Below are 14,919 nucleotides of genomic sequence, written 5' to 3' on the forward strand. Positions count from 1 at the left end.
TGGGCTGAACAACTCAGATAATGGAGGGCAGAGGGAGGCTGATTCTGCTTCCCAGACTTTTTTGTCTTGATTTCTTTTGTGTACCTCTAGAGACAGGGAGCTCACATCCAGGGGAGACAGCATGCGCATGGGCCACTGTTGAAATGTTTGATACAACGCGATTTTTCAAGTAGTGGCCACCATAGGTAAAAGGGCTAAATGAGATTGTTTGGAGATGGAGTGGTACCCACGTGAGCCAGCCTGTCAGTCCCTGCCACAGGCTGGATCTTGAATCAGATCTATATGAGTTCAAATCTCTGCTCTACCACTTACGGGCCTGGAGACTTCATCTCTCTAAGCCTAAGTTTTTCTCCTTTCTTTTGAAATGATTCTGATAACAGCATCTACCTCATACGTTTGTGCATGTAATCATTGAGCTAATGGAATAAAATGCCTGGAATAAAATAATGGAATAAAATGCACACAGCAAGTGCAGAAGCATGTTGCCCTGCTCCAGGCCCAGAGTGCTCTGGAATGTGTCTCAAACACATTGTACTTTGCTAAAACTTCACACCAGCTCTCACTTCTGCCTCATGTGCTCTTTCCTCACCACCCACACATGGCAAATTCCAACATGTCCCTCAAAGCCCTAGCTACAAGATATCTTTCTTTTCTCTGTTCAAACCCTGATCTAGGAGCTGGGAGCATCTGGACATGTTTCTGATTGGGCTCACTGGGGTATAATGTGAGCTCCTTGAGGGCAGAGATTCAGATTCACATGTGGTAGGCATGCAGTCAAAGCTTTTGGAATGGATGGACAGACGGACGGACGGATGGATGGATGGATGGATGGATGGATGATCATTTAGGGGGAGCCCAAAGCGAAGACCCAAGAGTACGCCAACCACGTAGGAGCCCTCATGACCAGCTCCCATTACCTCAAACAGCTAGGAGCGGGCAGGTAAATAGCGGAAGGGGGACTTCTGGGCGGGATCTTTGTTGGGTCCTTTGCGGCCCCTTTAAGGAGCGAAGCCAGCGGGGCGGGGCCAAAGGGGCGGGCACTCATAGCGTCAGGGCGGTGCGAAGATGGCGGCGGCGGCTGGGCCTGGGGCTGCTGAGGCGCCGAGCTCGCTGCTACTCGTGGTAGGCGGCGAGTGCGGGTGCCCGGGGCTGCTGGCCTACGTGCTGGAGGAGCTCGAACGAGGTCAGGCTGGAACTGGGGGCTGAGGGCTGGGGGATGGGGTGGGAGATGGGGCAGCCGGGCGGGGGATTGGAGATGGGGCGTGGGCTCGGGGGTGGGGCGGCTAGGCCGGTAGGCCGGCTGGATCCTGGGGGCCGGAGCCGGGGCCAGTGGTAGGGGTGGCGAGATCGCCGGGTAGGGGTGGCGAAATCGAGGAGCCGGGACCTAGGTCCCACCACCGTTAGGCGCACGGCACGGGCGGAGGTCGTGGTCGTCCGGGCCTGGGTTGGGCTGCTCCGCCCCAACCCTGGTGCAGATCGCAGAGGGGATACGGCCTGAGCATTGGGACCCGCGCGATTGGGCAACACGAGCGAAGACTCTGCCGGGAAGGGCATCGAGGAGAGGGCGTTGCCGCCTCTCTTAGCAGACTGGATACCCTGGAAGGATAGTAGACATGGGGAAGCCAGGCCTAGAGCCTCGGGGCCCATTTTCGGTGGCTCCATGAGGAGCTGCTAATTGGGGTGTGGGCAGGTGCGGCTTGCCCAGGGGATTTGGCACTTGAAGCAATGAGTCATAGGTGCACCTGCAAGGTTCATTCAAGTCATCTGCATCCACTTGGCATGGTGAGACTGGCTCGCATGGTGCACCCCACACCGTGGTTGGGGGCATTCATCTCTCCAGCCGGCAGGGCTTGGAGTCCATAGCCTGTAAATTTGGATGGCAGCATATTCCTCCATTCACAGGGTTGGGGAATGTTCTCCTGCAGGGTACAAGGTGGGGACAACAGGCAGGCTCAGCCTTGCTGTCACAGGGCTAATGATCTGGTGGGGAATGGACCCAACGTGAGTGGGGAGATGGAACCAGTTTTAAGCTCCAGGGGTGTGGGGAGTGCTCAGAAGGATGCAAAGGGCCTAGAGAACCTTAGGAGTGGGAAGGTTGAGGGAGGGGCCTCTGGACAGTGGGAACAACTGGCGACAGAGCCCAGAGGTTGGAATGTATGTGCCTGACAGTGGTGAGAAGCAGTGAGACCTGTGATGGGGGTGGGGCAGGTGCTGGATGGGCTTTCTTGCTGATGTCCTGAATCTTCTCTGTAACATGCCAAGTTATGCCTTGGGTCCCTCAGTGCAGTGAGATTCTAAGGCCCATTAAGTGGTTCTGAGTTTCTAGGCTGTCACCGCAGGGGCAGGTTGAGCGGGGGGGACTGATTTCTCACCTTGCTTCCCTTCCCCGCACCAGGCATCCGGTCTTGGGACATTGACCCTGGCATCTGCAGCCTGGATGAGCAGCTCAAGGTCTTCGTGTCCCGGCATTCAGCCACCTTCTCCAGCATCGTAAAAGGTGAGGCTGAGGACCCCGTGTGCCCAGCTGCTCCCCTCCTGTGTTCATTGGGCAGTGTTCTCGGAATGCCTAAACAACAACAGTAAAACATACCTGAGCTCTGCTGAGTGTGGAACAGGGGCAGACCCTGACCTGGTGCATCTCCCTTGATTGTCAACAGCCCGTGAGGCAGGAACTTGTGAGGCAGGAATTTGACAGATAAGGCAGCTGAGATGTGGGGGACAGGGAGACCTCTGATGAGGGGACTTTTTGTAGGAGAAGCAGCTGAGGCTGCTGTGTCAGGTGGAGGGAAGGGCCCAGGCAAAAGGACAGGACATTTGGAAAAGGAGAGACTGCTGGGTGGGCCTGGAGGGTAGAGTATGGTCCTTGTGTGGCAGAGAATATGTCTGGTTCATGCCTGTGACCCCTGCACAGGGTTGGGTACACAGCAGGTACTCAGTAGATGGGGAGCTGAGAAAGAGCAAGTTGAGGAGGGAGTTGGGATTCCTGGACCGGTCTCACATAGCCCATGGCTCCCTGGGGAGTCTGGAGTGACCCGGGGTGAACAGAGCAGCTGTTGAGTGAGACCTGGGTGTCACCTGGGCCCCCCTACCAGCCATCTCAGCCAGCCCGTTTAGTCACCTCCAGGCTGCTGCAGGACAGGAAGGAAGGAGGGGAAGGAAGTGACCATCACCTCATTGTCCAAGCAGTTCCGGGTGGTTTCCTGACCCCCTGGAGGCGGGGAGGGCTGGAAATCCCGTCGGGCTTTTGTGACCTCCTAGGCCACTTCCCTTCTCTGTGCCTTGGTTTCCCCACCTGAATGAGGCAATATCCGGGTGTGTGATAAGAAGCACATGATAAACTGCTAAAGGTTGACTAGCGCTGGAGGGTCCTTTCCTCTCTAGCTCTCTAACCCAGGACACACCAGAGTTGGGATCTCAGAATCAACCTCACTCCCCTCTCCTGGCCTATGAGGCCTTCCCACCTTCACCTTCAGCTTCTTCCTGTTGCTCCTCGCTCCACTCCCACTCGCCACTTCTCCGATCCTCCCCCGTTCTGCCTCAGGATCCATGTTGTTCCATCATTGGTCCTCCCAGGGCTCAGGCTCCTTGCTTTTAAAATGGTGATGGCATCTCCTACAGGTCTGAAAGCTGTGAAGTAGGCCCCACAAGCAATGGTGACCCTGTTGTCACCCTTGTTTTTAGTGGGAGGCCTGCTAAGGTGGGCTTCCAGTTCTTGCCTCATCTTTACCTATGGTGCTACCATGTGGGCCAGCTCTGCCTGGCTGGGTTCCCGGGAAACAGATCTTAGGGAGGCTTGTGGCTGCCTGGGGTCATACAGGGAGGCAGGATCCTACCCTGGGACAGCTTGACCCCATGCACACAGCCAAGCCCCAAACTCACAGGGTCTGTCTGATACCCCACAGGCCAGCGCAGTCTGCACCACCGTGGAGATACCCTGGAGACCCTGGTACTTCTGAACCCATCAGACAAGTCCCTCTGTGACGAGGTAGGGACCAGTCAGCTCTTGGAGTAAGTTGTCTTCAAGGACCCATGCCATCCCTCCTCCTGATCTGTGTCCCTGTCTTCTCACTGCCTGAAATCCTTTTCTCGGCACCCGGCATCAGTGCTCCCTCCCTCAGGAAGCCTCCCCAACCCACCATGGCTCCAGCCTCAGTTTATTCCCTCCTCAGGAGTGATGATGGGAGTAGGTGGAATCAGAAAGGCTAGAGTTTGGGAGGAAGGAATGGGATAGGGAAGGTCTGGAGGTAGGAAGGCAGGACCCTACTGATGTTTGTATTTTGTGCATTCCCTCGGGTTGGGCCACAGTCGTCTGAACTGACTTCTTAATACTTCTAGTTTGTGGACGTCTGCATCCTTCTTCCAATTATCTATGAGAAAGATGAACAAGATGGAGCCCCAGGGCACCCCTCTAGAGACCTTTGTACAGGTTGCTTCCTTTGATCAAAAATGTTCTCTCGAGGGGCACAGGAGACAGGCAGACACAGATACCCTTTTCCCCATGGCATTGGGGCTGAACCATAAGGAGAAATGGGCTTGAGGGAGCCCCAAAAGTATATGGAGAGCTTCTAGGATGAGGGAGCCCTGGAGGCAGGTTTTGTAGGATGAGCAAGAGTTTGGAGGGGGGCAGGAAGGGCCCAGAAGGAGGCCCAGAGGCTACCTTTCTGGCTTCTAATTGAGCACTGGCCAGCCTGGCTGTGGGGTAGGGACAGGAGAGGGGTGGCTATATGTAGATTTGGGGTTGTTAGGTCACTGTGCAGAATAGGGCCTTTAACACTTTCCCCCTTCCGCAGCTCCGGAACCTTCTGCTGGACCCTGCCCCTCACAAGCTAGTGGTGCTGGCCGGGCCCTGCCTGGAGGAGACAGGGGAGCTGCTGCTTCAGACTGGGGGCTTCTCACCCCGTCACTTCCTCCAGGTCCTAGGGGACAAAGAGGTAAGCTGCCTCCTCCCCATCCCGCTTCCCCTGGCTCTGAGTCCTGGTTTTGTGGCCCCAATGACCCGCTGTCTCCCTGAGCCCCATTCCATCCTCCTCTGTGGAAGGATGGTGGTAACACATGTCCTTCTATTGTTAAAGCCCAGTGTCTTCACCTACTACAGTTGTGGTTCAAGGCTAGACCTGTGGATAGATTGGCAGACATCCCAGAGGCCCCAAGTGCCATACCAGATACCAGGGCCCACTAGAATGGAGCTGGATGGGGTCCCTTCTGGAGTCCCTGATCAGGGTGGGGCAGATGAGCAAAAACTTTGGAAACCACGTGTTCACATTGTAGTGAGTGATGTAATGATGGTGAGAGAGGAGCCAGTGAGGAGACAGGGAAGGCCCCCTGGAGGGAGCCGTGCTCGAAGAAGGGGTAAGAGCAAGTGCAAGTGCCCGGGGCAGGGAGAGTGAGAGAAGGAGGGTGTGAAGGAGGGGAACATAGGGTGAGGCAGGGCTGGGAGAGGGCTTGGTTTTTGTCCTGAAGGTGACAAGGGACCACCCCAGGAGGCAGGACAGGGGTGTCCTTGCCCAGTTTTCCCAAGGGGATGAGTGTCGGTGTGGCTCCAGGTAGCCCCTTAACCATATTTCACCTCTCCCACTGTAGATCCAGGATCTCCTGGCTTCTGCACCCCCACCTGCAGACCCGCCCAAGCTCACCATCACCTGCCCATCCTTTGGCAACTGGGCCCAAATAGCACCTGAAGTTACCTGCCTCCAGGGCGGGCTCCGGCTGCAGCTGAACCCACCGGTGCAGCGGCCAGTCTCTGAGGGCCTGCGTGAGTTCCTGGAGTATGTAGCTGAGTCACTGGAGCTGCCATCCCCCTTCGAGCTGCTCGAGCCACCGGCATCCGTGGGCTTCCTTAGGCTCGCCCGGCCCTGCTGCTACATCTTTCCTGGTGGCCTCGGGGATGCCGCCTTTTTCGCCGTCAATGGCTTCACCATGCTGGTTAATGGAGGCTCGAACCCTAAGTCAAGCTTCTGGAAACTGGTGCGGCATCTGGACAGAGTGGACGCCATGCTGGTGACTCACGCAGGCGCTGATAGCCTCCCGGGTCTCAACAGTCTGCTGCGGCGCAAGCTGGCAGAACGTGAGGAGGCGGCGGCCGGTGTGGGCTCCGAGGATGACAGGCTGCGAAGGCTGGTCTCACCTAGCCTTGGCGTTGTGTTCCTCAATGCCCATGGGGTTGCCTCGCGTCTGGCGCGTGGCGAGGATGAGGCAGAGCTGGCCCGGAGCCTACTGGCTCGGCTGGGCATCACGCCTTTGCCCCTGAGCCGAGGGCTGCTGCCAGCCGAGCCCACTGTGCTCTTCCAGAAAATGGGTGTTGGTCGGCTAGACATGTATGTGCTGCACCCGCCCTCAACCAGTGCTGAGCCTGCGTTGGCCTCTGTGTGCGCCCTGCTGGTGTGGCACCCTGCAGGTCCCACTGAGAAGGTGGTACGTGTGCTATTCCCTGGCTGTACTCCACCTGCCCGCCTGCTGGATGGTCTAGTCCGCCTGCAGCACTTGGGGTTCTTGCGAGAGCCTGTGGTGACCCCCCAAGATCTGGCAGGGCCTCGGCGTGCTGAGAGCAAAGAAAGCGTGGGCTCCCGGGACAGCTCGAAGAGAGAAGGCCGGACTACAGTGCCTGCCAGGCCTGCCCAGGAGCGTCCTGGGGTGGCCCGGAAGGAGCGGCCACGGGCTGAGGCCCCTCGCAGGGCTGAGAAAGAATCTAGGCCCCCCCAGGAGGTGAAGAAGGACCCCAAGCCGAGCATGCCTCGGACTCAGCCCCGGGAAGTGCGCCGGGCAGCTTCCGCTGTGGTCAGTGGCAAGAAGGCAGGTGCCCAGGCAGCTCCCAAGCCCCGAAGAGCACCCAACACCCCCCGCCCAGGTGTCCCATTGGTGGAGAATGGGCCCCGTACCCCTTCCAGCTTCCGCTGCAGAGAGGACAACCCCCCCATGGAGGCCAGCAGCTCCCCAGCACCCCAGCTGGTGGCCACACCCAGCCAGGGGAGCAGTGTGGAGCTGGGGCTGAGCCCTGCCAGGGAGGACAGTGGCAACCTAGAGGAGAAGACACAAGAGCAGCAGGCGTCCACTGGCACTCCCCTGCCATGCACCCCCTCACCCACTGGAGCCTGCCAGGGCCTGGCTGAGGGCAGCAGGAGACTGTCACTGAGCCCACTGCGGGGTGGGGAGGCCGGGCCTGATGCCTCCCCCACAGTGACCACACCTTCCCTGCCAGCTGAGGTGGGCTCCCCACACTCCACAGAAGTGGATGAGTCCCTGTCTGTCTCCTTCGAGCAGGTACTGCCACCTCCTCCTGCCCCCATGAGTGAGGCTGGGCTGAGTCTCCCACTTCGAGGCCCCCGGGTGCAGCGCTCAGCCTCCCCACACGATGTGGACCTGTGCCTCGTGTCTCCCTGTGAGTTTGAGCACCGCAAGGCTGTGCCCATAGCACCAGCCCCCACATCCCCCGGCAGCTCCAATGACAGCAGTGCCCGGTCCCAGGAGCGGGCAGGTGCCATGGGAGCTGAAGAAACACCACCCACATCTGTCAGTGAGTCCTTACCAACGCTGTCTGACTCAGACCCTTTGCCTGCCGCCCCGGGCACTGCAGACTCGGATGAGGACACAGAGGGCTTTGGAGTCTCTCGCCGCAATCCGCTGCCTGACTCTCTCAAGGTCCCCCCACCACTGCCTACTCCCCCCAGCATCTGCATGGTGGACCCCGAGCTGCTGCCCCCTGAACAGGCCCGGCTGACAGGTGGCCTCAGCCGTACCCGGAAGTCTCTGGTCCGCCCCACCCCTGGAACCACCACCCCCAAAGCCACTTCAGTGAGCGCTGCCAAGACCAAGGCGCTCGCCGGTGGAGACCGAACCAGTCGGCCACTCAGCACTCGGAGTGAGACCAGTGACAAGGGAGGTCGGGCACCTCTATCCAGAAAGCCCTCGGTCCCCAAGACAACCACTCGGGGCCCATCTGGTAAGTAACTGGGGCCTGAAATCTTGTAGTAGGTTACCAACCCAAGTCCTCCTGCCCTAATGCTGTGTGGCCTTCCTTAGCCATGCCTGCCACCCTCTATGGGCCTCAGTTTCTCCTATAAAATGGAAGCTCTGGCCTCACTGTTTAAGCACTTGGAATTCCGAGTTGCTCAAGCAGTGCTGCAGAAACATACAGTGAGCATATGTCGTCCTGGGTTTACTAGTAGCCATAGTGAGTGGAAAGAAACAGGTGAAGTTAGTAGTATATTTGACCTGACCATTTGTGTCAAGGTTCCTAAGACCAGGCTCAGGTTGATGATTGGTTAGGAGGACCCGGCACATAGTTGTACTCTTGGTTTGGCTGCGATGTATGAGAACAAAAGGATGGAGGACACAATATCCCCAGAGAACCAGGCACAAGCTTCTAGAGTTCTCTCCCAGTGGAGTCATACCATGTTTAATTTCGGAGCAACAAGCTGTGATCACACAGAAGTGGCCTCCACTGGGGAAGCCTGTTAGAGACTCAACCGCAGGGTTTCTGTTGGGGGCTGGTCACATTGGCACCTCTCCCTGGCTCATTCCACAGTTCCAGACTCCTCAGAAAAGGGAAAGCCAGTGTTCAGCCTAAGCCACATTGCCGTATGAATGGTGTAGGCTTAGAGAGCCACCCTTATTGTTTACAGAACAGTGAGAGCCCTTCTGAAATCTCAGTTCCCAGATGCCAGCCCCAGGCCAACCTGTAAGCAGGCCTTCCTGAGGATAGCAGTCTGGGACCTGCTTTGTTAACCTTGTCTTCTGATTTTCCTTAATTGTGACAAAATGTGTATAACATGAAATTTACCACCTTAACCATTTTTAAGTGTCTGGTTTAGTGGCATTAAGTACATTCATATTGTTGTGCGGCCATCACTACCATTCATCTCCAGAACTTCTTTCAGCTTGCAAAACTGAAACTCTCTTCCCATTAAGCACTAACTCCCATCCCCCTCCCCTCAGCCCCTGGCACCCACCCCTCTGCTTTCTGTCTCTTATGAATCTGATTCCTCTAGGGACCTCATATAAGTGGGATCATACAGCATTTGTCCTTTTGGTGACCGTCTTGTTTCAGTTAGCATAATGTCCTCATGCTTAATCCATGTTGTAGCAGGTGTCAGAATTTCCTTTTTAAGGCTGAATAATATTCCATTGTATGGATGGATCACATTTTGTTTATTCATCCAACCATGGACATTTGGGTTGCTTCCACTTTGGCTATATAAATAATGCTGCTATGAACGTGGACATACAAACATCCCTTTGAGACCCTGCTTTTAATTCTTTTGGATAAATACCCAAAAGTGGAATTGCTGGATCATGTGGTAATTTTATGTTTAATTTTTTGAGGAACCTCCATATTATTTTCCATAGCAGTTGCACCATTGAACATTCCCACCAACAGTACACGAGGGTTTCAGTTTCTCCACATCCTCATCAACACTTACTTTGTTTGTTTGTTTGTTTGGTTGGTTGGTTTTTGTTAGTAGCCATCCTGATGGGTATGAAGTGGTATCTTGTGGCTTTGATTTGCATTTCTCTGATGATTAGTGATGTTGAGCATCTTTTCATTTGTTTTTTGGCAGTTTCTGTGTCTGATTTGGAGAAATGTCTACTTAAGTCCTTTGCCCATTTTTGAGTTGGGTTGTTTGTTTTTTTTGTTGTTGGGTCGTGAGAGTTCTCTGTGTATTCTAGATATGAGTCCCCTATCAGATATATGATTTGCAAGATATTTACTCCCATTCTGTGAGTTACTTTTTTACTCTGTTGGTGATAGTGTCCTTTGATGCACAACAGTTTTTACTTTTTTTAAACATAAAGTTCAATTTCTTTTTTTCTTTCGTTGCTTTTGTTTTGGTGTCACATCCAATAAATCATTGTCAAATCCAGTGTCATGAAGCTTTTGCCTTATGTTTTCTTATAAGAGTTTTATAATTTTAGCTCTTAAATTTTGCTCTTTGATCAATTTTGGGTTAATTTGTGAATAAGGTGCTAAATAAAGGTTCAACTTCATTCTGTTGCATGTGGATATCCAGGTTTCTCAGCACCATTGTTGAGAAGACTCTTCTTTCCCCCATTGAATGGTCTTGGTACCATTGTCAAAAATCATTTGATCTTATATATGAGGCTTTATTTCTGGGCTCTTTATTCTATTCTGTTCATCATTTTTGGTCTTACTAATTTGAGTCTTTTTTCTTAGTCAATCTAACTAAAGAGTTGTCGATTTTGTTAATTTTTTCAAAGAACCGACATTGCTTTTCCTCTGTGTTGTTTTTCTGTTCTCTATTTTTATTGATCTCTGTTCCAATCTTTATTTTCTTCCTTTTGCTAGCTTTAGATTTACTTTCGTTCTTCTTTTTAGTTCCTTAAGAACTGGGTTAGGTTGTTGTGAAGTTAGGTCATTGATTTGAGATATTCTTTTTAAATATAAGCTTCTTAAATATAATATTTTGGTATAAACTTCTCCTTTAGCACCACTTTCTCTCAAGATTCTCTTTGTCTTTGCTTTTAACAGTTTGAGTATAATGTGTCTCAGTGTGGGTCTCAGAGTTCATCCTACTTGGAGTTTATTAAGCATCTTGGATGTTTATATTCATGTTTTTAATCAGATATGGGAAATCTTGAGATTTTATTTCTTTAAATATTTTTTCTACCCCTTTCTCTCTCTCTTCTCTTGCTGAGAATCCTACAGTATGTATGTTGGTTCTCTTAATGGTGTCCCACAGGTTTCTTAAAACTTCACTTTATTTAATCTTTTTTCTATTTCTCTAATTTGATAATTTCCATGGCCCTCTCATCAATTTTGCTGATTCTTCTGCTTATTCAAATGTTGAACTGAATCCCTCTAGTGAATTTTTCATTTCAGTTGTACTTTTTCAGCTGTAGAATTTCTTTTTGGTTTGTTTTTGTTTTCTATCTTCTTACTGATTTTCTGTTTTGTTTATACATTGTTTTCTTGGTTTTTCTCTATGTCTTCCTTTAGTTCTTTGAGGATCTTTCAGACAGTTGTTTTAAAGTCTTTGTCTAGTAAGTCTACCATCTGGTGTTTGTCAGGGACAGGTTTTGTTGATTTATTTTTTCTTTTGGATGGTCTATACTTTCCTGTTTCTTTATGTACCTTGTGATTTTTTTTTTTTAAACTGGACATTCGAATGTAATAATGTGGTAACTGACAATCCAAATTTCCTCTTTCCCCAGGGTTTGCTGTGGCTTTTGGATGTTTAATTATTGTGGGCTGTCTCTGTGCCAGAGATCAGTCTTGAAGTATAAATGTAAGGTGTTCCCAGGTCTTTTCTCAGCCTAAACTTTTCTCTGGGCATGTGTAGTGACTTTCTAAGTTCTCCTGTGTATGTAGTTGCTTCTGAATATCTTCGTCCTTAAATACCTGGCTCCAGAAGGGAAGAAACAAGAAGAAATTTGTGGTCCTTTAAATCTCACATAAGTCACTTCAACTTGAGAGGGAGGGTCTGCAATACAATCGTCCTGTAGGTGGGGAGCGGTGCTTCCTACTGCCGAATCCCCCTGCTTTGTTAACTTTCCGGCATACTACTATATCAAGGTGATACTTAAACATGTAATCAACATAAAAGATTATTAGAGCCCTTTTTCTTTTCTGTACTAAGTTTTGGGGGCTTGGCATGTGTTTGACAACCCCAGCTCCTGTCAGCTCATACCATGTTGCAATGCTTGGTGATCACTGCATTGGTTAGCGTGGGTGTAGAATTACTTAGGGAGGGCTGGTGACAAAGCAATGACAGTGACAACAGTAATAATTGTAGCTTATGTTTACTGAGCATTTGCTTGTGGGTTGGGCCCTATTCCAGGTGCCCAGGGTAGTCCAGCCCTCTAGGAGCTGATGGGTATCTCTGGCTTCTCTCCCTGCGTGGCCTGTCTTTGCCTCCTGGCCACCCCGGTCTCTTGATGAGCTTCAGTGCCCGCCTGAGCTACCATCTCTTGTCTTTCTTGAGCAAATTCCAAGGAAGGCATCTTATGGGCCCCTGTGACCTTTGGCTAGTCAGGGGTTCCCAGCACGGTTGCAGGGCGAGGGTGGCCCCTCTGAGCCCATGGGAAAGGCTGGCACCTGGAGATTGGGGATCATCTGAGGCTCTGTCTGCCAGGTGTTTGGCCTCTTTGTAGAGGCCACAGTTTTGACCATTCAGGATTCTGACCCTCCATGCTATGTCAGCAAACTGAATCTTAAAGGGCCGAAGGGTAAACTTTTCAACTTTGCAGGCTGGACTGTCTCTGTCCCAAACTCAACTTGGCCTTGGTAGCACAAAAACATCTCAGTAAGTAACTGAATGGGTAGTCCAGTAAAACCGTCTTTATAAAAGCAGGTGGTATTTAGCCTGTGGGCTATAGCTTGCTGGCCCCTCTCCTACCCGCATCCTCCTGCCCATGTTTCCCCACATCTTCTCTTTGCTCTTTCCACTCTGCCACTTCTGTCTCCCTGTGCTCTTCATAGCCACAGTAGCTTTATCTTCCTAAGGCTCTGTACAGGATCCTTGCAGCCACAGTCCCCAGTTTTGAGTGAGGGAACACCACTTGCCCAAAGCTAGGGGTTTCATTTAACCTGCAAATGCTCCCACTGCCCTCTGGGCCCATACCCTGAACTGGGCAGTGTTTATGATCATAAGACGCCAAATGTCTGGCAGGTTTCCTGTACCCAAGACCTCAGTGAAGTGATTATGAGTTCACTCACACTGGAGTGGCTGCCTTGTCCCCTCATACAGGCTCTGGGTTCAGGGCTGTGGACAAAGCCCCAAGCGCAGCTGCCCCAGCTCCATCCAGGCCACCCCATCCTGGGACTCCTTGCAATTCAGAGCCTCCCATGCTAGCTCTGGCTCTCTGTCACCCCGGTGGGCAGGGATTTTTATCTGTCTTGGTTACTGCCATGTTCACAGGACCTGATGCCCTGGAGGGCTAGATAAATATCCCTCGAGTAATTGAACAGGTAGATGTTGCAGTAGCCACAGAGTGTTCCAGACACCAGTTGCTTTTAGGGCTCAAGTGTCTAAAATCCCCCTCTTTCAGGAAGCACTCCACGATTGCCTCCTCCTTCTGGCCCTGAGGATGTTTGTTTCCAAGGACTAAACAGGCACGAGGAAGCAGCCAGGGGTTTTTGCAGTTCATGCCAGGGTGGGCTTGTCAACCAACCATAAAACAGTGAGATCAGGCCTCATGCTGAGAAGGGAGCCACTGGAAGCCTTGTCCCAGGCCCTGAGTCTCAGCCCCTTCTCAGTCCCAGGAGCTCACAACTGATCCCATCTCTCTGGCCCACAGGGTCAGCTGGTAGCCGGCCAGGTGGGTTGGAGGCCTCACCTGGCTCCCCAATCTACCTTGACCTGGCCTACCTGCCTAGTGGGCACAGTGCCTGCCTGGTGGATGAGGAGTTCTTCCGGCGGGTGCGCGCACTCTGCTACGTCATCAGTGGCCAGGACCAGCACAAAGAAGAGGGCATGCGGGCCGTCCTGGATGCACTGCTGGCCAGCAAGCAGAAGTGGGACCGTGACCTCCAGGTATGTGACCACCCCAAGGCCTCAGACAGTTTTGGCACAAGGCGGGTTCAGTACCTTCTTGTGTCTTCCTATTGAACCACACAGAGGAGGGAATGGAGCTCAGAGAGACTCAGCTGCATCCCCAAGGCCACAAGAAAAGGAAGGAGGGCAAATATAGGAGTTCCCTCCCCCACCATTCTCAGGATGCTGTTCCTGTCATGTCCTTTTTTTCATCTATTTGCAGCAACCTGGGTAAGGACACAGGGTGTGGCTGATTTGATCACCTCCCCTGACCCCTGGCTCTCAACTACCCCACTATCATGAGAACTGGCCAAGAGGAATGGCAGGGGGTGGGGGAGGGGGGATGGGCGCAGCATCTACATAGTTAGGAAAGAGGGTCTGGAGTTGTCCCTAAAGGAAGCCTTGAAACAACCTGGAAGGATGAGGCAAGTGTGGGTAAAGGGAGGAACTTCGAGGTACCTGGCTGCCCATCAGGGTGTGAGTGTGTGACCCCCGAGCCTTGCACACAGCTTACAAAGCAACTGGGAGGGAGAGAGGGCACAAGGCACAGCATGGGCAAAGGCCTAGAGGTGGGAGCAAGCGTGGTATGTCCAAGGATCTGGAGGGAGGCCCAGATGAGCCACTAGCAGGAGGTACAGAGAGGGATTCACAGAGTGGTGGCCTGGTCTCCTGGGTTGTAAGAGGGTCCTTTGGGTGCTGTGGGGAATAGAAGGGACTTCAGGGACGTACTGGCTGCTGGCTGCAAACAGGTAAGAAATGAGGGAAGCAGAGCACATGCGATTAGAGAAGAAGGGCCTTGGCTGCCAAGGGCCTGAGCCAGGAGGGCAGAGGGTACTCTCCCCCTCATTGTCTGTCCATCTGTCTTGCCCACAGGTGACCCTGATCCCCACCTTCGACTCAGTGGCCATGCACGAGTGGTATGAGGAGACACATGCCCAGCACCAGGCGCTGGGCATCACAGTGCTGGGCAGTAACAGCACAGTGTCCATGCAGGACGAGGCCTTCCCTGCCTGCAAGGTGGAATTCTAGCCCCACATCACCCCCATCCTGACCCTCACCCCTCGAACCAAATCTGCCACTGTCCTGAGAGTCACTGCATCAGAAATAAATCAAGTGTCCCACTCAGCTGTGGCCTCGGTTCCTTCTGCTGACAGGAGACTTGGCATCTGGGACAGTCATCGCCACTGCGTGGGCTCCAGGTCAGGCATGCTCTGGCCTCCATGATGCAGATGGGAAAACTGAGGCCCAGGAGAGGGCATGCCTCTCCAGCAGTGATCACTACCAGTGGCCCTTGGCCCTCCAGCCCAACCTGGCCACTATGAGGGGCCCATTTTACAGACAGGGAAGGCATACAGACCCTTGCCATACAGACTGGTCAATGGCTGAGGTGAGATTTGAACCCCAGTCTCTGCTCCAAAGTCGTAAAACAAAA

At 52.9% G+C, this 14,919-nt stretch overlaps 1 protein-coding gene across 1 annotated transcript; it reads left to right on the forward strand.

The window, feature by feature from the left end:
• The first annotated feature begins 1,044 nt into the window (after window positions 1–1,044).
• Window positions 1,045–14,612, forward strand: MAP1S (microtubule associated protein 1S). The gene is made up of 7 exons (XM_006904286.3): window positions 1,045–1,183; window positions 2,396–2,497; window positions 3,903–3,985; window positions 4,791–4,931; window positions 5,581–7,936; window positions 13,252–13,487; window positions 14,361–14,612. The coding sequence occupies exons 1-7, from the start codon at window positions 1,066–1,068 to the stop codon at window positions 14,514–14,516; spliced, it is 3,192 nt and encodes a 1,063-aa protein (XP_006904348.1). The 5' UTR covers window positions 1,045–1,065; the 3' UTR covers window positions 14,517–14,612.
• The last annotated feature ends 307 nt before the right edge of the window (window positions 14,613–14,919 follow it).

This window comes from Pteropus alecto, unplaced genomic scaffold, assembly GCF_000325575.1.
Source record: "Pteropus alecto unplaced genomic scaffold, ASM32557v1 scaffold160, whole genome shotgun sequence".
In the NCBI taxonomy this organism is placed as follows: Eukaryota; Metazoa; Chordata; class Mammalia; order Chiroptera; family Pteropodidae; genus Pteropus; species Pteropus alecto.

Excerpts from the sequence above, each read along its gene's own strand:
- MAP1S (XM_006904286.3), top strand. The coding sequence starts at position 1,066 with ATGGCGGCGGCGGCTGGGCCTGGGGCTGCTGAGGCGCCGAGCTCGCTG. Across the intron at positions 2,498-3,902 it reads CTTCTCCAGCATCGTAAAAG|GCCAGCGCAGTCTGCACCAC; the intron begins GTGAGGCTGAGG and ends GATACCCCACAG. Across the intron at positions 7,937-13,251 it reads AACCACTCGGGGCCCATCTG|GGTCAGCTGGTAGCCGGCCA; the intron begins GTAAGTAACTGG and ends TCTGGCCCACAG.